The sequence below is a fragment of the Scaptodrosophila lebanonensis genome, unplaced genomic scaffold (assembly GCF_003285725.1).
Source record: "Scaptodrosophila lebanonensis strain 11010-0011.00,11010-0021.00 unplaced genomic scaffold, SlebRS2 tig00000096-arrow-pilon, whole genome shotgun sequence".
Classification (NCBI taxonomy): Eukaryota; Metazoa; Arthropoda; class Insecta; order Diptera; family Drosophilidae; genus Scaptodrosophila; species Scaptodrosophila lebanonensis.
The window spans coordinates 2,455,402-2,478,515 of NW_022060567.1; the positions used below are offsets into that span (position 1 = coordinate 2,455,402).

The window sequence follows — 23,114 nt, forward strand, 5'->3', positions numbered from 1 at the left end:
TAACAATAAAAATCAGTGCGATTCAATAAACAACGAGAAATACATTGATTCTAAAATATATACTCGTAGTAGAATTAAGTTGCATTTTTGAGAAGCTCGAATACGCATAATAATATTATTATACGTATTATACGTATACGTGATCAAATTATTTTTATCGCTATTAATATAGTTTGCGGTCAACATAGCCTCGACCGCTATAGATGTGTTTGCTGTTTCCAAAATATCCTCCAGAATTGAATGGCTTATCGGCTGGGTAATCGTATCTAGAACTTTCAGCAAGTATGTACATACTTGTGAGTGAGTCTGTTGGGCCATCTGCAGAGTGATTGGTAGGCGATGCTTATTTGTTTTATATTTGTATTTATTTTGACTATACATACTCTTGTATATATATATAGTATTTGTAAGGTTGGCTTTGATTTGGCATTTCTTGCTTCTGCTGATGCTGATGCTTATGTTGATGTTGATTTTGTATTAATATTTTATGCTTATGTGCATAACAACAAATGCGTGTGTAACAACAAGTGGCATGATCTGGTTGGTTGCTTGACTAACTGACAGAATGACAGACTAACTTAACTGACTTGGCTGCTTCGGCTGACTCAGCACTTTTCTCTCCTTTATATCGCATTGTATTCTGCAAGTTGCTGACAACGGCAACAAGAGCATTTGAATTGAAAAGTGAGTGTTGATGTGAGTGTAGTGTGTCTATCTTTAGGTGTGTGTGTATGTGTGTGGATTACAATTGCCAAAATACATTTAACCTTGTTAGAAGTGTTTGGCACTTGAGTCTTTGTTTATTTTTTGTCGTTGCTGCTGTGCTTGTAATTTGTGCCCCACTTAACGATGCTTGGACTACTTTTTAAAGCCAACATGCATATGTAGTTTGTGCAAGGCACATGTCTGCTGTACTCTCGTTGTTGTTGTTGTTGTTGTTGCTGTTGTTGTTATTGTTACTGGTGCTGACTTTGGTGCTGCCCATTGCCAAAAATGTTTGCTGTTGACAGCATTTGGCGGAGACACAGCACTGCGCTCACAGCAAGGTGCCACAAGCGCTCCAACTTGCGGCCCGCGTTGACAGCCATTAGGCGTGGCATGCCATCCCCACATTTGTTGAAGGAAACTTTCAGGCCAGCGCTTGACTTTAATATGATGATAGTGAAATATGATACTCATATGCCGTTCTACTGTCTACCAATTTCGTCCAATTGTCCCAACATCTTTATGAAATTGAAGCACTTAGTATCAGTTGCATTCCAAGCTTAACAATATAAGCAGTCCTACCAAGCTACTCATTTACTCTTGTCAATAAATTACCAACTGAAGCATTTATAGATTCTTCTTTGTTTGTTTGCAATCAAAAGTCAATTGTAAGTCATTTTTAATATCAGTTTTAAACTTGATTTATGGTTACCTTAGTTCCTTTTCCTTTATATTTATACTCTGTACATGAAATGTACAGAAGTATATTAGGTTTGCGGGAGCTGAAAAATGTAACAGGCAGAAGGAGGCGTGGCAGACCCCACAAAGTATATATATTCTTGATCAGGATGAGAAGACGAGTCGATATAGCCATGTCCGTCTGTCCGTCTGACCGTCTGTCCGTCTGTCTGTATGAGCGCAAGGATCTCAGTAAGTACAAGAGCTAGGATAACCAAAATTGGTATCAAGGTTCCTATAAGCCCTAGGCAGAACGAGTTTGTTTATTTTTTCTGATACACCCCCCCACTCCCCCGCAATTCGTATTTTTTCTTATAACTTCCGTAATTCTCGGAATTTAAAAATCAATTTTGGTAGGTACATCCAGTTAGTACTAATGTGTCCGTGTGCCAAATTTCATCATGATAGGTCAATTCTGAAGAAAGTTATAGCCATAAGTAAAATCGCTGCTCATGCGCTGCCTGCAGCTCTGTCGGCAGCGCTGCCTGCAGCTGTTGTTGTTGTTGCTGCTTTTGTTCAACTTTGTGCTGCATACATACACGCATATAAACACGCATAGGTACGTGATGTAAATGCATGCTGTTTAAACTGAACATAAACATGTATTCTAATTTAATTTAATTAATTATTTTAATTAATTAATTCATTCATTTTTTTTTAATAATTTAATTTTTTTTTAATTTTTTTTTTTTTAATTTTTCCTTTTTGTGGAGAGTACAGGCTATTTTACTGTCGGGCTTGCTCGACTGTAGCGTTCTATCTTGTTTTTTTATTTTCTTAATTTGTTTTATTTTCTATAATTATTGTAAACATATGTACAGAGTATTTCAAAGTCGGGACACCCGACTTTAGCTTTTTTACTTGTTTTTTTTAGGAATCTTTATCAAAAGTGGATCTACATTGATCTCCATTTTAATTGAAACCTGCTGAAAAGAGCGTTAGAACACCTTTTTGAAGATTTTAAAAATATTTTACTTTGTTTAAAATAAACTTAAAGAACTAATATTCGATTTAGTTTTCAATTTAGTTATTTAAATTTTAAACCATGCTGTGGCTCTCATTTCAATGCTACAACTTTCAAATAGTAAGTATTAGTCAGCAGCAATCGTTTGAGCTTTGTGTTTTAATTTAGATTAGAAGTCTAAGAAATAACGTTTTTTATTTAATAATAAATGTATGCCATCTAGAAGGAGATATCTTTGAGCATAATAACCATAATATAGTGCAACCAAATGCACTTGAAATTAAACTGAACTGAAGACTTGTTTTTGGAAATCTTCATCTGTGGCATGAGCTACAATTAATGTAACATTTTTTTGATAATATAGACTACCTGTGTTAAGGGCGAATCCTATTCGACTTGTAATTTGACGTAAAATCGATCTTCTGAGCGAAAATATTATGTCGAAGACGATTTCCTTCTCTACCAAATAATTGACTTATCTAAATGCACTCATGAAATGACAAATTCATGTCCTTTTAGGAGTTTGTTACACACAGAAGAAACAATGGTTGATCACATCTTGAGGATACATATACGATCAGCATTATTGTCTGTCTGTCTGTTTCAATTACTATTCTTCTCCACTAAGAATTCTCTTCAGAATCTTTGTCCAAGGCGGCTTCTTAACGATACAGGCTATACAGAAGTATGTCGAGGGCAATCATGTGAGATCTCTATAGTATATAGCCGTCATAGAAATTAGAGATTGGGACCCAATTAAATATTGAGAATGTTGTTGTCATACTTGATGGCAAGGTTGACCAAATGGAATAAAGGTAAAAACAATAATTTATAATCAAAAGAAAAAGATAGTACGCACCCAGTGCGGTTTTATAAAATTCGCAGCCCCCCCACCATGAGGGAATAAAAGTAAATAAGACAACAGTGAAGACAACTTCGTAGCTTGTTGAATTATGAAATTGTTTTGCATCTAAGAAGTCTCTGTCGAGTTTTTGCTTCATTTTACTTTAAGCACACGGATTGAAGGTAAATCTTACATTTGTTACTTAGGAAATTGAAATTGTGGGCTCATTCTTCTGTATATCCCCTTGAATAACAATAAGAAGTAAGGAATGAGTGTCGAGGCAAAAAAAAAATGATAACAAATGACATACAAATAATGCGACTAAAAACAAGCATCGCATCATAATAAATATAACAATATAAAATAACAAAAACAACATCATCCCGACCTACATGTCATTTTGTCAAAAATGTCATCCAAATCTTAAGCATTAAAGTGCGTACTTCAGTTGTAGGGAATAACAACAACAAGAACAGTAACAACCACGATGGGAAAAGGCCTTGCCCCACACAGGATGTCACTCAAAAACGCACACACGCATACAGTGGCAAGCAAGCAGCTTCCATATTAAGCAGCACAAAAATATTATACCGCTATTTTCGGCTGCCATTTAATGTCACGTACAAAATTGGGAACAATATCAAATATGTTTTCCCCCACACAACCAAACTTGAATGCTCTCTACTGCTTAAATACGAGTATATGTATGAATCGAATAAATGCAACTCTGTTTGAAACTCAATTTAAGGAGAAACTGTTTGGGTATTTCATTTATCAAAGCTATAGTTAGTTGACAATAATATGAAAAGGATGTATTCCTAACTTACTCAAGGCTAAGCTTAGCCCATTGGCATATTTTATATCAACCCAGAAGAAAGCCTAAATAGGAATTCTGAAGGAAGGGAGCTCCCAAAAATCGCTGTCCACATCTTATTTTATTTATTTATTTATAGTTAACAAAGAACTGTTAACTTTGCGAGAAGAAGAACAATACAAAAATAAAATAATAATAATAGGAAAAAAAGAAAAACAAGAAAGGAATGCTAAAGTCGAGCAGGCTCAACTCTTAAATACCCTGTACCACCCCACAAAAAATAAATTAAATTAATTATTTTATTTAATTAAATTAATTAACTAAATTAATTTAATTAATTAACTAAATTAATTTAATTAATTAACTAAATTAAATATTAAATATTCCATACATGCATACATACATTTACATTTACATCAGAATCGTGCCTATGCGTGTTTGTGTACTTGTACATATGTATGTGTGCATTGGGCCTGGTTATATGGCTATAACTTTCTTTCCGATCATTCTATCATAATGAAACTTGATATACGGATATATAATCACTAACCTAATGTGACTACCAAATTGTAGTTCAAAATTCCAAGAATTACGGGACAGACAGACGGACAGACAGACGGACATGGCTATATCGACTCGGCTTGTCATGCTGATCAAGAATATATATACTTTGTGGGGTCTACCAAGCCTCCTTCCGTGTGTTCCATGTACACTCGCACAAAACTAATATACCCTTATACCCTTTGGGTACAGGGTATAAAAACTTAGTTATAAATATACAAAAGAATAAAATATATTAAATGGTATAGCTTAAAATAAAATTCAACAAGTGAAACAAGTAGTAGAGTAATATAGGATTAGAGACTGTCCGAATCAAGTTGCAAGTATATTAATGATGAAATAGTCTTAATGGAGTTTTGGAAGGATATGTAATTTTTTTGATACTTGATGAGACACAAGAAATAGTTATTTAAGAGTAAAGTATATGATGAGGTTTTAAATACATTACATGCTACATTACTAAGATTACCTCAAAAAAGAAGAAGAAGTATACATATATTCACATCGAAAATTCAAAAGTCTTTAAAATAATGCCACCAATGCAAAAAGGTATTTCTGTTATTAGGAAAAATGTGTTTATAAAACTTTTTGAACTTTCATAAAATAAAAAATAAAAAAATAAAGAAACAACAATTTCAAACTGGTTAACGATATTTTAATAAATAATACACTTTTTAAATAGCACCAGAATTACTATTAAAAACATTAAGTAGCTTTGCTTGAAGAAAGCATTTCGGGAGTTGGGTCGCGCATCGCTTTTGCCAAAATGAAGATGCCTCGACAATCGAGTATACTCATACAGGAGAGAACGAAAACAATAACAATGCTGTTTACCTTGATGATACTAGATTAGTGTGTAATATTTTTAAATCCTACTTTAGCTGAGTGTTTGTGTCTAATACAATACAGCAGTATATTGTATATGTATGGCCCGGAAGCAAATGCAAAATATCTTAAAGTCTGTAAAAGACTTGTAAAATAGTTGAATTCTACAATTGGTCGGCATTTGAGAGCCAGCTTTAGTTAAGTATTTAGCTCTCATAACGGTTGTTGGGCTTGGACAGGTAGTGTGCAGGTAGGGCAAAACAATATTAGTTCGATACTTCGTACAGCTGCTGAGTCATAAAAATCTATTGCCACGCTCTCACACGTACAAGCAAAGCCTTTAGTAAAATGCGTTGCGTGCTTCAGCAAAGGGGGGAGGGGCGGCCAATAGCTCAGCACTTAGCACGCAATTTAGCCAAACATCAGGGTCATTAAAATTGGCGAGAAATCAAAGAGCGAATGGGCGGGCGCCCAAAACCCCAGGCCACGTGCACCCAATGATGGAACGACAACATCTACAGCAACAAAAATAACAACAACAACAACAACAATAGAGGCAATAGCATCTGCTCCTGCATACATTTCTTAATAGGAATTTTATGTAGTCACATATAGAAGTGTGTATGAACAAGCAAAAATGAAAGCACACATGTCTGCGCTTTTAAATTGATTTATTGTTCTTCTTGTTCTTGCATGTATTGTGTATGAATTCTGAAGGCAATTTTCCCAATGATTTATCAAGCGTAAGTGTCAGAGTTGAACCATATTGAGAAATATCAATTATCAGCTTGAGTTTGTTTAACAATAATAGAAGCTCGTGTTGGAAAAGAAGTCGCAAATTGCCCATTTATTTTTGTTTTTTTTTTCGCGACATATTTTACGTCTACTTGGTCTTATAAAAAAACATTTCTGCTCCGAAAATAAACCACGAGTCACGTTTTCATGTTGCAATACAAAAGAAAAGTTCACGGCGCTACAATTCCATACTTTCATTCGACCAATTTATAAATATTTGCTTTTTTGAAAATATTGTGCGAATAACCAAAATAGTAAAATATTCATACAGTATAGTAGTTCATCTTCAATAATGTTTTAGAATTAAATGTTCAACTAATAAAACATAAATTTGGTTGATTTACAAATCATTTTCGCTGCAATTTAGCGCTAATATCTAAAGTTCTTTGGACAAATAACTTCTCAAATTATATAGTTTTCATGATAGCTGCAGAAGTTAAATATGTTCGATGTATATTCTTATAATATATAGTACATATATGATGTAAGAGGCCAACTTAACTAATTTTTGGAAACACAAAGTGTCAAATAATATCTAAGTATGATAAAATAAAATATTGATCTTCAACAATAGCCTTCTCGATCAGGGCTTTTTGGAAGCCACACTCATTAAACAGCCTATAAAAATAATTTGTCTTTTAAAGTTTTAGCTTCTTCTCCCTTCCCAAAATTGAACTTTCTGTTATGAAAAATAAATAAATAAAATAAACTCGTGTTCCCTGGATATTAGAAGAGTCCACGTACTAAGATTTGTGCGTGTGAGTTCAGACATTTCTGAAATCAGGGCGCTCATACAGACAGACAAACGGATATGTCTAGCCCAATCTCTGCCATCACACTGCTTAAAAATATATAGTCTTCATGGGGTCGAAGATGTAGCTACCTGCCTGTTACATACTACATTGCACGCACTTAAGACACCCTTTTTACCATTTGTTTTGCATAACAGTTTTTCTAGAACCCTTCAGCTGTGATCGGGCAAGCAGCTTTACTAGTAAGCTCCTAGAAACTCAATATTTCACAATTTTATTGCCATTTCTTCTGATAAGCCTATCATTATATGAATTAGAATTTATGTATAGATGAGGTTACCAAATTCGACAAAATTTCTACCATAAAGTCTTAAAGATTGGTCCTTAAAGCACATTACACTTTTTGCGTTAATGCCAGCCCAAAAACTAATTTACTTCGACTAGGCGCACAAATTGGAACAGCCTTCAATAATGCTAATAAGCCTAATGATTATGATGGAAACAGACTTCCCAAAGAACCTGCAGAGCTACTTATGTGTAAGTGTGTGTGTGTGTGTGTGTGTGTGTTATGCAAATTAACTACGCGGCATATGTGCCTTTGATTTCCGCTTGATAGGGGAAAAAGCTCCACTTATGCCGGCCAAACATATCTATCCATATGAGTTTAGGCATAAATTTCCCCCTTTTCTTTGTTGCCCCAAACAGTGAGGTTAGACTTTAAAGCGGTCCTTTAAAGCTGTAGTGCAAGGTAACTGGGAAATGCTTCAAAGGTGCTGCACTTGAAGGCACCCAATCCCTTCTGTACGGGGCTAGGGAGATGAGACTGAATCGTGCAGTAGCGTTGATAATATTTACTTTGCCATTTCTTTTACGCAGCGACTTGTATTTCCATGCTCAGAGCATAATTCTACTTTTAAGACAGTAGCTAAGGGGCTTGGGCTGGGGATGGGGATGGGGAAGGGGGTGTGGGTGGGGGTGGGGATGGGACTCGGGCGTCGTTCGTATTGCTATTGCCTTTTACGTCTTAGTGCCGGCAAGCGGATATCCGCTACTGAAGCAACAACAACCACAACGCAAAGCAGCAACAGTAAACATAAATAAAGCTGCGGGTCGACACACACACACACACACACACACATAGTTGGGCGCAGACTTTTGCATACAACAGAATTTTGCTTCTTCTTAGTATGCGAGTGCACAGTACATGTGAGTGGCTGTGTCAGTATCTGTGTGTGTGTGTGTGTGTGTGTGTGTATGTGTGTGTGTTTGTGCTCTTGAATAGCATTTTAGCAACGCCCTCTTCCTTTCCTCCTGCAGCATGGACGACAGCTGTCTGCCCGACTGAAGCGCCAAGGCGCAGTCACAACTTGAGTTAATCCAGTTAAAGCCTTTGCGCACTTATTGAGCGCCCAAGCAGCCGAACAGCCAGACAGCCAAACAGCCAAGGAGCCAAGGCAACCGACAAACGGACAAATAGTGCCTCAAGACAATCAGTAAGTCAGTTATTCAATCTGATGCCTGCTAAGCGCTGTTCAAACGCACTTACATAATAAACTTCGTTCTTAAATGCAACAAATATGAGTAAATAAAAAGGGCGTCTTTAAAAAACACACACTGATTGAACAAAACTTCCATTCATTTGTCTGCATTAATACAAGTACTATAGTAAAAATGGAAGCATACCTTTCAATGCTATAAGTTCGGGCAATAATAATCAATTAGGTTTTTCAAACAACAAAATAATAATAAAAGAAATCAAAGTTTTTCCTTAAATACGATTAAATTCAGGGCAACAACAAAATAATAATATAAGAAAGCTTAGTTTTTCCTGGGGGCCGATTAAATTCAATTCAATTTTCTTCTATCCTTATATAATTTCTAATTTATAAGCAAGTTTCTTACTAAGACATCTTTGGTGTCTCTAGCTCGTATAATCTCAGTCAGAACATAGGTCATTATCATTTCACAGCTCCGTGTGTTCGGTTATTGCTAATTAAATCAATCTTCTTTTGTTTCTAAATCTATTTAATTTATCTAATTTATTTATATTCTGTTTTATTTCAATAAGCATGTTTCTTACTAAGGCATCTTTATGCAAACTTTGGTGGATCTAGCTCGTATAATCTCATCAGAACATAAGTCATTATCATTTCACAGCTCTGCGTGTTCGGTTCTTCCTATTTAAATCAATCTTCTTTTGTTTTTGAAAATCTATTTAATTTCTAATTTATTTATATTTTGTGTTATTTTAATAAATAAGTTCCTAACTGTGTTCCAGTGACTGGCATATATTATCGTTGCGTCAAAACATAGATCATTATCATTTCAATCTTTTTTTGTTTTTTAGTATTGGTTCTCCAACTTCAATTTAGTAAATATTTTTAAATTCGTTTGGCTGAGTGTAGATGGATAATTCAGTTAATCTTTCAGCCAACGATAAATTTATCTATTCTGCATTTTGTTTATAGTATCACATTATTCATTCACAGTAAATTAAAATTGAAAAAAATCTTTATAAAAAGAAGTTCGTCAATAAAAGAATATAATTTATTAAATCAAGTGATTATTGTTGTCCTATGAAACTGCTTATTTCGTATTTGATGAAAAAAGTTTCTTGTGCTATCCACCTTATACATTTATTCATCTATGTTTTTCCATAACGTCCACAAGCCTAGTTTCCCTTCTTAACAGCTCCTTGTTCATTGAAGCATCCATTCTCAGCTTCGCTCAAGTTGCTCATTGGCTTAGTGGCCTAGAGTTTTCGAGAGCTTACTCTTTGCTGAGATTTGACGCGCATAACTTGTAATTAGTTGTAGCTGCTGCATCTTAACTTTGAGGCTCAACTGTGTGACTGACTGACTGACTGGCTGACGGACTCATGACCTCATACTCCCAGCCATCAGCGACTACCAGCCGACTGAAATGCTGAAATGCTTAGGCGGCAGCGAGCCAAAATTCTGCACTGTGTCAAGAAAGTTTTATGGCGCACATAAATTTCGAGTGGTAGGACTGCATAAATTTGTAAACAACTTTCCAGCGCAAAATGCCAAAAAATTAAAAATTCTGGTAGAAAGAATAAGCAAAAAGAGAAGTTTAACGACTGCCTAATGCTCTCGGCCTAAGCAGAAATTGCAAAGAAGAAGAAGAAGCAAGATCGAAAGTGGAGAAAAGTTTTCATTGACAAGATACTTGAATCGGTACATAATACTTATTGGAAACACAATTTTAATTTGATTTTGTTGGGCCAGTCTGATGGGGATCGTACGAGTAGGTGGATTGTTATGCGGCCATTGTTGTGATTCCGGAAATAAGTAGTTTTTCCCTCCAATTTCTTCCTGCCTTTATCGTGGACTTTGATTTCTTTAAAATCGTTCAGAGCTGATATAATTGAACCCATATTGTTAATACATATTTGATCAGATTAACAACAGGAATAAACAGAGTCATAGTATTTCATTATTTCATATAGGTGCCTATCCAAAACCTTTCTTGTTTATTTTCTGGTTTTTTGAAAGATTTTCATAATACCACTACACACACACAATCTAAATAAGCGTTGAAATCAGGATATTATATCATATATATGCCATTGTAACAATTGGTTTAACAAAGCTTACATTTGTTTCAGGACTGTGGTGGCAACAGGCAGATACAGGTTGGTTCAACACCCTTTTCAGACACAGAGCAGAAATAAATTAATTATATGTATTTCTAAATTGAATTCGGTAGATTCGAATCTCAAGATTCTAATCTTGGGCCGGGCCCATAAAGCAATTCAAATATCCAGTGCATATGTCCTTAATTCATTCCGAAAATCAAGTATACGTCTCGTGGGCCAAGCAGCAACTACCATATTTTGATGTAGGTGCGTACATTTAGTATTGGGGAACCCTTTGAGCTCGCAAGCGCAAATAAATTTGTCAACAAAACCAACAAAGTGCTGACAAGGCAGTTGGATATGACTGGGAAGAGGAACAGTAGCAGCAGAGTTAACAACAACTATATATGCCAGGAACAATCCTACAATGCTACCTGAAGTGCTGTATTGATTGAGGTCGGACTTACTGGCTTTAGGCACACAATTAAAATTCAAATTTTGTTGATTCATAACTTTTGCTTCAAAGATAAACACAACCGATGCCACAGTTTGGGAAACATACATACATACAAAGTTGCCAATGCATGCGATATACTTGTATGTATTATAAGTATATGTTTGTACATACTCGTACATACTCATATAAATATATTTGAATCCTTAGTTACTACTTTTATGTATTTCACTTTTTCCAGCATATTCGCTTACATTTTAATTAGTTTTTTTAATGTTTCAGTTTTAATTTTAATTAGTTTTTAATTAGTTCTTTAAAGTGTAATTGGTCCACCAATCGGACTGATTAAATATATGGGTTTTCTTTTAAATGAATGTACTAGTCAGAAAACGTAAAATTATTCGTTGATAAAATTTGAAATTTGAAATGATTTGGTTAACCTACTTAACATATTTATTAAAATATAGACTTTAATTTGTTGGATTTTATTGTACTTTGAACAATGTTATGTTAGTTACATATTTTCGAAGCACAAGTCAAATTTTTCCCTTAATTGTGATGAGCTACTAATTTTTATAGCCTGTACCCAAAGGGTGAAAGGCTATACTAGTTTTGTGCGCATGTATGTAACACACAGAAGGAGGCGTGGCAGACCCCACAAAGTATATATATTCTTGATCAGGATGAGAAGACGAGTCGATATAGCCATGTCCGTCTGTCCGTCTGTCCGTCTGACCGTCTGTCCGTCTGTCCGTCTGTCTGTATGAGCGCAAGGATCTCAGTAAGTACAAGAGCTAGGATAACCAAAATTGGTATCAAGGTTCCTATAAGCCCTAGGCAGAACGAGTTTGTTTATTTTTTCTGATACACCCCCCCACTCCCCCGCAATTCGTATTTTTTCTTATAACTTCCGTAATTCTCGGAATTTTAAAATCAATTTTGGTAGGTACATCCAGTTAGTACTAATGTGTCCGTGTGCCAAATTTCATCATGATAGGTCAATTCTGAAAGTTATAGCCATAAGTAAAATCGCTGCTCATGCGCTGCCTGCAGCTCTGTCGGCAGCGCTGCCCGCAGCTGTTGTTGTTGTTGCTGCTTTTGTTCAACTTTGTGCTGCATACATACACGCATATGAACACGCATAGGTACGTGATGTAAATGTATGCTGTTTAAACTGAACATAAACATGTATTTTAATTTAATTTAATTAATTATTTTAATTAATTAATTCATTCATTTTTTTTAATAATTTAATTTTTTTTTAAATTTTTTTTTTTTTAATTTTTCCTTTTTGTGGAGAGTACAGGCTATTTTACTGTCGGGCTTGCTCGACTGTAGCGTTCTATCTTGTTTTCAAATGTTCAGCCGTCTTGTGACGTATATGTTTATAGTATGTTGGTCCTTGCGGAGGCTCTAAAGCGGTTATTTTGTAAGATTCAACGCAACATAATTCAATTTCTGGAGTGTACCGAACTTGCACCATACAACCTTTCCCGCTTTCTACAGCTTAGATAAGTGTTGGTTTCATTGCATTTTAATTTCAGGCTCGTCATTACAACTTTCCAGTATCTGACTGTACAAATCTCACAAATAAATTAAATAAACTGGTCTTTACTATAGAATAGCTGAGTCTACATGCCAAGTATGGTTATCTTTCCTTTTCGTTATTCAGATAAGATGAATCGTTTTTTAAACAATGCTATGACATAGTTTTCATCGAAATTCCCAGAATTGCAGGAGATATAGCGGGGAGTGGAGTATGTTATTTAAACTGCGTCGGGGTCTGCATTCCAGTGAATAGTTTAATCGGCTAAGGAGTACAATAAATTAAAGCTAATTTGTTAGTTTAAGAGATATCGCCAATTTCCTGACAGCTAAATTGCTGCTGCTACTTATTTAAATACATACAAGACATAATACATCAACGTACTCGTACACTTAAATATGCATATATAAATAGACAAGAGTTCAGGAACTTGCACCACATGTCGCACAGCAACAACAACAACAACAACTACAGTCATAACAAGGACATGAACAAAACACAGCAAGGAACGCAACGCAATCAAAGTTCGTTCGGAATTATGTGTGTCAAAGCAATTTGCTCTGCCCGCCCAAATTCCGAGCGACATGGCTTGCAACACGCACAGGATAGCAGAACAACAGGACATCAGAACATCAGGACAGGACGGGGCATAATGCTGAAATATTCATAAAGAAGAGCCTAAACAACAACGGCAACAGCAACAACTGAGTGAGAAGGATATGTGTAGGCCACAGCTTAATAGGCTGCCGCTGGCTAAAAGTAACGGCATTAAATTATGCTCAAATATTGAATTAATGACATTATTGACGACTGATTGAGTTTGGCGAGGCACACACACACGCTCCTTCCTCTAACAATAATCGACTTTTGGACCAAATATTATAAATCGTTGCCAATGACGGTGATCTGTATGTGTGTATGTGTGTCTGTGTGTGTGTGTGTGCGTGTTTGTTTGTATAAGTATATGTGCGGCACTTGTTGCCGTCAGTTTTATGGGCGCGTCTGTTGCCTAGACATTCACTGAACTGCCAAATAAATTATACAAATTGTCGTTGTGAAATGTGAAGGGAATTAGAAAATTTTGTGAATACAAGAAGCACACAAATAATTGCTTAAGGGTTCAATCAACTGGGCGTAGCTCACAAGCCTCCCCTCCCTCCCCCGCCTTCTCAGCATACTTCAATTCCTAAACCCTTCAACCCACATCCACACCCACACCCACGCACACCCATCACGTACGACGGAGGCGACCCTCACCAGCCATAAACATCTCTAGACTCTGGAAATGCTTAGCAGTACGAACTCCCAACTTTACGAGAACGGCAACAGGCGACACGTTTGGCAGACAAAAGCCAACCATAGCAACCCCTGGGCCAACGCCTCCACTCCCCACAGCCTGAACAGTGGTGGAACTAATTGAAATATCGGCAAACCTAATACAACATACTCCAACTAATTAATCAATATTATTAATCAAAAGCAACATAAATATTACAAAAGCCAACCATACTGTACGCAAAGCGAGTCAGTGAACTAAATAACATGTTTATACTCTGTACCTGAGAGTTACAAGAATATATTAGGTTTGTGCAAAGTGAACAAGAGAGAACGCTACTGTCGAGCAAGCCCGACCGATTGGCCGATTTGAATGAAATTAAAGAGAAAAGTAGATAATTGAATATAGATTTCATTAAGTTTGGTTTATGTAGCTTTAGAAATGTGGACAGTATTGACGAAGTTCTGTTCTAGAGAGAGAGGGGGAAGAGAAATAAAAAAAATATTGCCTAGGCATGAGCCAAGTTTGGTTAATGTGCGCTTAGCCGTTTCCGAAAACCGGGCGATCACCCAGTCGGACGGACATGTCTAGGTTTCTTTCGCCATGGTTATTAAGAATATACTTATATATAATTTAGGGGGTCGTAGACGCTTTCTGCTGCCCGTTAAATACTTTGCAAATGCCAATAAGAATGTAGCCATGGCAGACCTTACAAAGGATATATCCGTCCGTCCGTATGAACCCCTAGATCTCAAACACTTTAAGAGCTAGAGCCACCAAATTTTGTACACAGATGTCTTATAAGTGCACGCTCTGCAAGTCTATAAAATTAATTAATTATAAAATTTTCCATTAATCCGTTCGTATAAGCACTTGGAGAAATAATACGAAGATAACTCTTTAGCTCGTATCCACAGTGCATGAAGTGCATTAAAATATTCAAATTTTATCAGGCCTCTGTCAAAGACCGCACTATGGAAATTACAGCTCAGGTGATTTTTCACGAGCACAACACATGTGAGAGTATCAGAAAGTTGCAGCACTTTATGGCCCATAAATATTTATGTGTTCCACTAAAATGTAGTAGGGTCGCTGGGTAGCTTTTGGCTGGAAAATGCAAACGGCGTTGACGAGGCATGTTAACGAGCTCGAAACTGGCTCAAACATATGCAGATATGGCCAACACATTGCCCCAACATACTATATGCAACTTGGCCATAAATTTGTAGATCAGAGTAGGTCGATATTGTTCAGCCGCAGTGCCTTTCCCATGCAGTAGCGAATATTAGCAAACTGACTAATCAGATATGTTCAAATATTCAAATTGGAAAATGCAAATAGACAGACACTTCCACGAATTGCCCGTTGCTAAGACGCAAATTTAATTAATTGCATACGAAGACGAATACGTTAGACGTGGGTGTGGGGACCCCATTTGCTTTGATCTATGCTTTGAGCCCGCAAGCAGCTCATTTTGATGGAAGCAATGTGTGGGGATGGCCAGCGCCTTAAGCCCGGCTATGGCAACGAATCACGCACCAAACACACTTTGCAGCTCGCCTTGAACATACAGTATGTGCCAAAAGCAGTGCGACAGTCATAAAAAGACTGGCCTGCTCGCCAAATGCAGTGTCACTAATGTCGACATTTCGATTTAATTGTTGTGTATTGCAAAAAATTTTATCTTGACGACCGAAACACTATTGGCAGAGATAAGTTCTTCAGCCGCAGATCGGGGAATCCCTAACATGAGCAGGTTTCATCTCTCTCTGAGCTCTTGACCAATGGAATTGATAACCTTCTTCTTTTGAAGTCGGTTACAAATACAATTAGTGAGAACACACACCTAGCACAGTGTTCGCTTTAGTGCCTTAACTTCAACAAAAAATGAATATTTGCTTGTGTAGGTGCAGTTTTTGTTTATACCCTGACCTTCAGGGAATGAGTGGAAAATGTTTGTGAAAACTGTGGAAAAGGTGTAGGAAGCTTCATCGCTCCCACAAGCATGATAGGAGAAATCGACGTAGACATGTCCGGCTGTCTGCCCGACTGTCTGGATGAATCGGTAGAAAAAGCTAATCCAAACAGGGCACATAGTCCCTCCTAACCGCAAATAATGATCATTTTGTTTTTTTAAGTGCAAAAATCATTCACTCATAGTAACTTTGAGACAGCGAGGATTATACGATTATCATTATTTTAAGATTATGTATGCTTGATTTGAAAATTTTACTTTTTATTACACAAAAAAACGCATAAGCTAATGATTATTTTTGAAGTTTTTGAAGAAAAAAAAACATGTTGTAATTTTGCCTTTTTCGTGGGAAATAAGGACAACATTTATATTTATCCTCAGCCATGAAGAGCCAAAAGGAACCCCTATTATCCAGTTTTGGGGTAAAAAAAACCAACGTAAAACAAGATAGAACGCTACAGTCGAGCAAGCCCGACAGTAAAATAGCCTGTACTCTCCACAAAAAAGAAAAATTAAAAAAAAAAAATCTTTTTTTAAATTAAATTTTTAAAAAAATTGAATGAATTAATTAATTAATTAAATTAAATTAGAATACATGTTTATGTTCAGTTTTAACAGCATACATTTACATCACGTACCTATGCGTGTTTATATGCGTGTATGTATGCAGCACAAAGTTGAACCAAAGCAGCAACAACAACAACAGCTGCGGGCAGCGCTGCCGACAGAGCTGCAGGCAGCGCATGAGCAGCGATTTTACTTATGGCTATAACTTTCTTCAGAATTGACCTATAATGATGAAATTTGGCATACGGACACATTAGTACTAACTGGATGTACCTACCAAAATTGATTTCAAAATTCCGAGAATTACGGAAGTTATAAGAAAAAACACGAATTGCGGGGGAGTGGGGGGTGCATCGAAAAAAAACTCAAACTCGTAATTTCTCGTTCTTAGGAGAATATGGAAACCAAGTTTGGTTATTCTAGCTCTTATACTTTCTGAGATCCTTGCGTTCATACGGACAGACGGACGGACGGACAAGGCTATATCGACTCGGCTTCTCATCCTGATCAAGAATATATATACTTTGTGGGGTCTGCCACGCCTCCTTCTGTGTGTTACATACATGCGCACAAAACTAGTATAGCCTTTCACCCCTTGGGTACAGGCTATAAAAATGTTTTCATAAAAATATTTAGTCTTTGCCAATACCAGAGATTGATGTTGCAAATGTTGAATAAAATTAAATACAAATCATTATTTTGTAATTTTTATATGATTACATCTAATTGCAGAACTTTGCCAATACTGTGCACAACTCAAAAACTACATGAACATTGATCACGTAATTTATACAATTTTTATACAATTTGTCCCTGTACTAGAGCTGTTCACCGATGTTCACAAAGATCGATGTTTTCGATATTTAAAAACCAAAACATCGATACTAATGATGTTTTCAAATACACTATAATGATTTAGCCTTTATTTGTTAGATCGATATTTTTGTTCAAAAAATCCAACTTATTTCCGATATTGCTTTTTAAAAATCTCCTACATGTGTTATGTGGATGGCCATGATCTGCCTGACTACAGAATTAAATGAATCATCACTGCTCCTTTTCCCTTTTTCTTTGTTTGCGTCCACGCTACATCCACGTTCACTGCCAACACCACTACTTTTAAAACTATTACATTAATAACAAAAAAATATTAAAATCAAAAAAAAAAAAATTTTAAAAACTGGGACTAAAATATTTCATCCTGCTCCTTCGAATTTTCAAAAAGTACCCGATTCGATTTCGATATTGCCCAAACATCGATATATCGATGTTTTTCCAGCTCTACCCTGTACCAATACCTTGCTCTTGCTCCTTAATATTTTCTATTCTGTTTATTTAGGAACACATTTAATTCTTTTTTATATAAGAGTATTTCCATATTCGTTACTAAGCCCAAAACAAAATGCTAGCATCTCAGTAAATGGGTAGAGACCCAAATGTTGTAATCAAATCGTATCATAATTTAATTTTCGGTGGTATGACAGGCAGGTACTTGGCCAAACACGAACGCTCTGTAGTGTTTGATGTGTGTGTGTGTGTGTTTTTTTTGTTTTTTTTTTTTTTTTTGTTTCCATACTTACCCCAAGTTCCACGTAAATCGTATAAATGGGATACGGCAGGGCAATCACCATGCCCGTCAGCCAGGTGGCGCAACAACAGACAAAGCCCGGAAGTCGACCCCTGAGCGGATCATTCAGCCAGCGCATACGATCCCAGGCAATGAGAATGTGCGATATCATGGCAACGTGCAGCGGTATGTCCTGCGCGAGGAGAGAAAGAAAATAGCCACAAAATAAGACAAATGGGTCAAACAAGACACGAAGCTTATACGACTACACACACACTCACACACATACCCCCACAAATACATACAAGTACATACATACATACATACATACATACATACATACATACATACATACATACATACATACATACATACATACATACATACATACATATGTATGTATACGTAGCTCTCGTCTGTTTGCTTACTTTGCGCAAATGCCTGCCAGCTTAGGCCGACCGATTTTGGTCCTGTCGCTCCTGCTGGACGTGTGCGATGATTGAAACAAATTTGTTTGCTTCTCGCCTGCGCTGTAGCTTAGGCCCAAGTCTCAATGGCATTTGACACTATGTGGTAGTCGTATTCGTAAGTAGCCAGTCAAAATATTGGCTAGATGTTTATCAGCGTCAACAGCAGCGGCGAACAAATCCTTGCGGCTTTCCACACAAACAAATTTCCAACGCTGCTCTTTTAGCTTTGACATAACTACGTACCCACGTCAGTACAAATTAATGTTCATATCCTGGTTATAAATTGTATCCAACCCATTAGACAACTAACAAAAATCCCCCCCTCAATATATTTAATTTATTAACCAATTTATATTATATCGGCAGCTCCCAAACCCTGCTTGTATCTTGTGGCCAACGATTGTTATAAATAAGTATATTAAAAGGGTAATATTTTAATAGCGCTATGATTTTAAATTGCAACCGAATACAGCTTAGAAAGCTAATACGGACAGACCTATCTCCATAAACCGATGCCTTGGAACACCTTTCATTTCCTGCAAGCAAGCCCGAGTCTTATACATAACTACTTTTCAGATCATACCGTTTCCATGACTGCTATGACCGATCTGCCGATCGATTCAAACAGACAAACAAACTAACGAACTTTATCATTTAGATTGGTTAAAATTTCCACTTAAGAGGTGTTACAAATTGAAACACCAAATAGAATGCACCCTTACGCTTTTCAGTAAAGGGTATATATGCGGCCTTAAACAATTAATTCTGGTAGGCATTAAGAATGCTTAGGAGAAATGTTCCAAGTTGTTGATGAAAAGATACCAAGGACTTGTAAACAATTCCCATTTAATTAATTGCCGACAGTGTTCTTAACGGTGACCAGTAGAATAATTGCCCAGCAATTGTTTGTCTAAGCTCCCAGATTAAGAATGAGTTGTATTGTTATTTTAGTTGCATTTTTATAAACAAAATATTTAATAGAGCTAAGTAATAAACTATAATTATGTCCATCAGTAATTAAAATCACAAACATGCTCCAGTTTCATTTCTCACTTCCTCATTTCATAAATATATGCACGAGTTCATGCAAGTACTATACAAGTATGCACCTTCAGTTTGATTCGATGTATGAGCCCGGCAGCTGTCAAGCTGCTACACTTATAGTACATTATTATAATGCCAATTTATATAAATTGTTACACAAATTAGACAAAATGCCAACTCACTAACTTGTCAAATGTATCTGTGCGTGACAACAACGCAGTTGTTCAGCCATCAATCAGTTTGAGGACATACATATAGTACTTGTAGTTCCACTTCAGAGGCGATAACAACAAGGAAAAATTGTAAGATGTAGGTATTTCTACTACATATTTATTTGCATTATTTGTATGAAGGAGTAAGTATTTCCCTTCACATGAAATCTTACCTCTTATCTGTATTCTCTTCACAAATTTTGAATAGTAGGGAAAGAGGTACAGTTCATACAAATTTCATTTTCAAAAATACAAGAATTCTGGGAGCTTTGAAAAAACACTAGTAGCTGAGTAGTGAGGGAAGGCGTAAAATGTTTAAATACACTTGTATTGCATATACACATAAGTCATCAGTGTGCTGTCTGTGTGCAAGGTTTGGCGCCTCTTGCTCTTCTAGTCTCTGAGATCTAGGTGTTCATACAGACGGACGGATCGGACTTAATCGACTCGTCTTATCATCCCGTCCATAAAAAGCTAATCATATGCATTCAAATATATATACATTTGTTCACGACCATGCTGTGAACTATAATCAAAATAGTATAGCTTAATTCTTTGAATTGCTTTCATACTTGTATTTCTGCAATCGATCACACCTTAATTAACGTTTCTGCCAATATCGGGTATGTACTGTCTTACCTGAAGCATGGGCAGAAAGAAGCATAGGAACTGCCCGAATATCCAATTCTGTATAAGCATGACCATGAGGGAGACCGGTAAGACTAGGGCGCACTGGACGAAATGACAAAATGCCAGATTAATGATGAACGCATGCGTCACATCCTTGTACAATCGATGATAGAGTATATACACAATTATAACGATGTTCATAATGACGCCAAGCAACGCGAGAGCGGCATATTGAATGAGGAATAGCCAGTAGACCGATTTGATGCTCGCCTTCAATATGGGCCCATTGAAGCGGTCCATAGCTTCCGTATCGTTGACATTGCCGGCCAGAAAATGGGCAATGAACAGAAAATATCGATCCGGCACATCCTTCCACTTATCGCCGCCAGTGCTGGCGGCAAGTTCAAAGTCGTTCTCAGCTTGTGCTGCGACAGGGCCGCTAGCCCCACCGCTGGGCGTTACTTGATGCTGGGCGGGAGACATGGTTACCACCTGCCAGATATAGACGGAAAGCAAGTACATATATTAAAGTGGGTTTATTAATCAAAATTGCAAGTTGGAGAAAATATAGAACTTCTAATACTAGGCGGACCATATCATCTCATTTGAACTTAATATAATTATAGCACATACGTGCTGTGTCCTTGTGTTAAGTTTCAAAAAAAAAGTTAAAGCCACCACTGTAATTTGTGCTCATGATCGAGATTCTTTTTTGGTTCTAAAGAGATTTAAAAGAGATTTCATTTTTATCTAATTAATAACTTAATATAAATATTATAATTATATGTACTGCACACAAAAGCATACACATTATTACAACGATTGTTTAATGCAGGTTGTACGCTAATGGTTTATCGAAAACCAATTTAAATAAGATTTAATTTCGATCTAACTTGCTAAATTGCTCTGATAAATAACAATATAATTAAAATAATTACATGTACTGCACTCAAAACATACAAATTATTACGACGATTATATGTAAAGCAGGTTGTACGTGTCTCAAGCACAGCTAACAGTTTATCAAAAGCCAAAATTTAAAGATATTTAATTTTTATGTAATTAATAACTTAATTAAATTATAACAATTACATGTACTGCACTCGAAAGCATACAAATTTTTTCGACGATTATTTAATGTAGGTTGTACGTGTCTCAAGCACAGCTAACAGTTTATCAAAAACAAAATTAAAGATATTTACTTTCGATCTGGTTAATAATTGATCTGATTCATAACTTAATATAATTATAACAATTACATGTCAATGTATTGCTTACAGTATTACAACACTAGCTTAAAGAGCAATACTGTTGGGAATATACGAGTATGTGTGCAACGTACAAAAAGAGTTGTATTTATTCTTAGTCCTATATGTGCAACATGTACTCATATTTATTGCACTAGTCAAGAGGGGGTACGGATATAACTTAGTCAAGTCAAAATAGGGAAATTGACGAGTCGAAAGTTTAAGGTCCACACAACCGGCGCTTAAATGCCCACTAATTCAAAGAAGCATCTTTATTCATTATTTTAACAAAAAAATGTATAATTTTTAAATAAATGTCTTTAAATTGTAATGCAATAATACAATGATAATTAATTAATTAAATACAAAATGCTTAACTATAATGCGTGTGTGTGTTTGTAGAACGCAATTGTATCAAAACAACAACAAGTATATACTGCTAACAGATCATGGGCCAAGATTAAATTCCCGGTTAAAACTAATGGCACATCGTGAGCTAAGCTCTAGGATAGCGATGGGTGTGTAGTGGCTGTTTCGGCTCCCAGAGCTCTGCCTGTTAACGGCCATTTTTGTTGTAGATGTTGTTGTAGTGCTCCCAATTAATTATAAATTGGGAGATCCCTGCATCTATACAGAAAAATTGACAGAGATTGTCTTTATGACCTCAAAACAAGAGATCATTTATTATGAATTACTCAAAAGAAACTTATTTTACAGATAGTCGAGCTCTTGCGTATTTATTATTTTATTCTTATATTTACATTTACGTGCAGAATATCCTGTTTCTACAAACCCCAAATCCTTTTGTCAGTCTGTAAGAACGCCAATAGTTTCCAATCTACACAAAATAAAGGGCCAATAGTTTTTGTTATACTAAGTACTAAAACTAAATATCTTAATTCCATCGAAAGAATTCGTAAGAGTACAATACTTTCCTAAAGCAATGTTAAAATGCAAGAGAGCAAGTATTCAATTGATTGCAGTTGCTATACCCTGTACTCCAAAAGGTAAAAGTGTATATTAGTTTAGTGCGAATGTATGTAACACACAGAAATTATGTGGCAGAGACTATATACATCCAAACACAAGCGCAAACTATATATCCATGGTCAGGATGACAAAGCGAGTCGATATAGGCATGTCCGACTGTCCGTCCGTCTGTATGAGTGCAAGGATCTCAGCAAGTACAATAGCTAGAATAACCAAACTTGGTATACAGGTTCCCCTAAGCCCTATGCATATTAAGTTTGTTAATTTTTTTCTGTTGCACCTTCCACTCCCCCGCTATTGGTGTTTATCCATAGCTCCTGCAATTCTTGGACTTACAAAAAAATAAATTTATTTATTTTTGTTTATTTATTTCTAAGATATGAGCCCACTCGACAATAGATTTCTTTTCTTGTTTTTTAGTCGTCTAAATCGGAATCATTTAAAAGTTGTGTGCAGAGAGGCATCCTATAGATCAAGGTTTGTTAATATTTTCGTATCACATTTGAAAAGCAGTAGCTTTAAAAGCTCGTAAAAATTTTA

At 36.1% G+C, this 23,114-nt stretch overlaps 1 protein-coding gene across 1 annotated transcript in view; it reads right to left on the reverse strand.

The window, feature by feature from the left end:
- LOC115627690 overlaps nucleotides 1-20,820 on the reverse strand; it is a 50,751-nt gene extending 29,931 nt beyond the window's left edge. Inside the window, exons 1-2 of the mRNA XM_030523433.1 lie at nucleotides 20,347-20,820; nucleotides 17,995-18,174 (exon numbers count right to left, since the gene is read on the reverse strand). Of these exons, the coding sequence (XP_030379293.1) occupies nucleotides 17,995-18,174; nucleotides 20,347-20,820 (654 nt within the window). The remainder of the gene's footprint in view (nucleotides 1-17,994; nucleotides 18,175-20,346) is intronic.
- Between the last annotated feature and the right edge of the window lie 2,294 nt (nucleotides 20,821-23,114).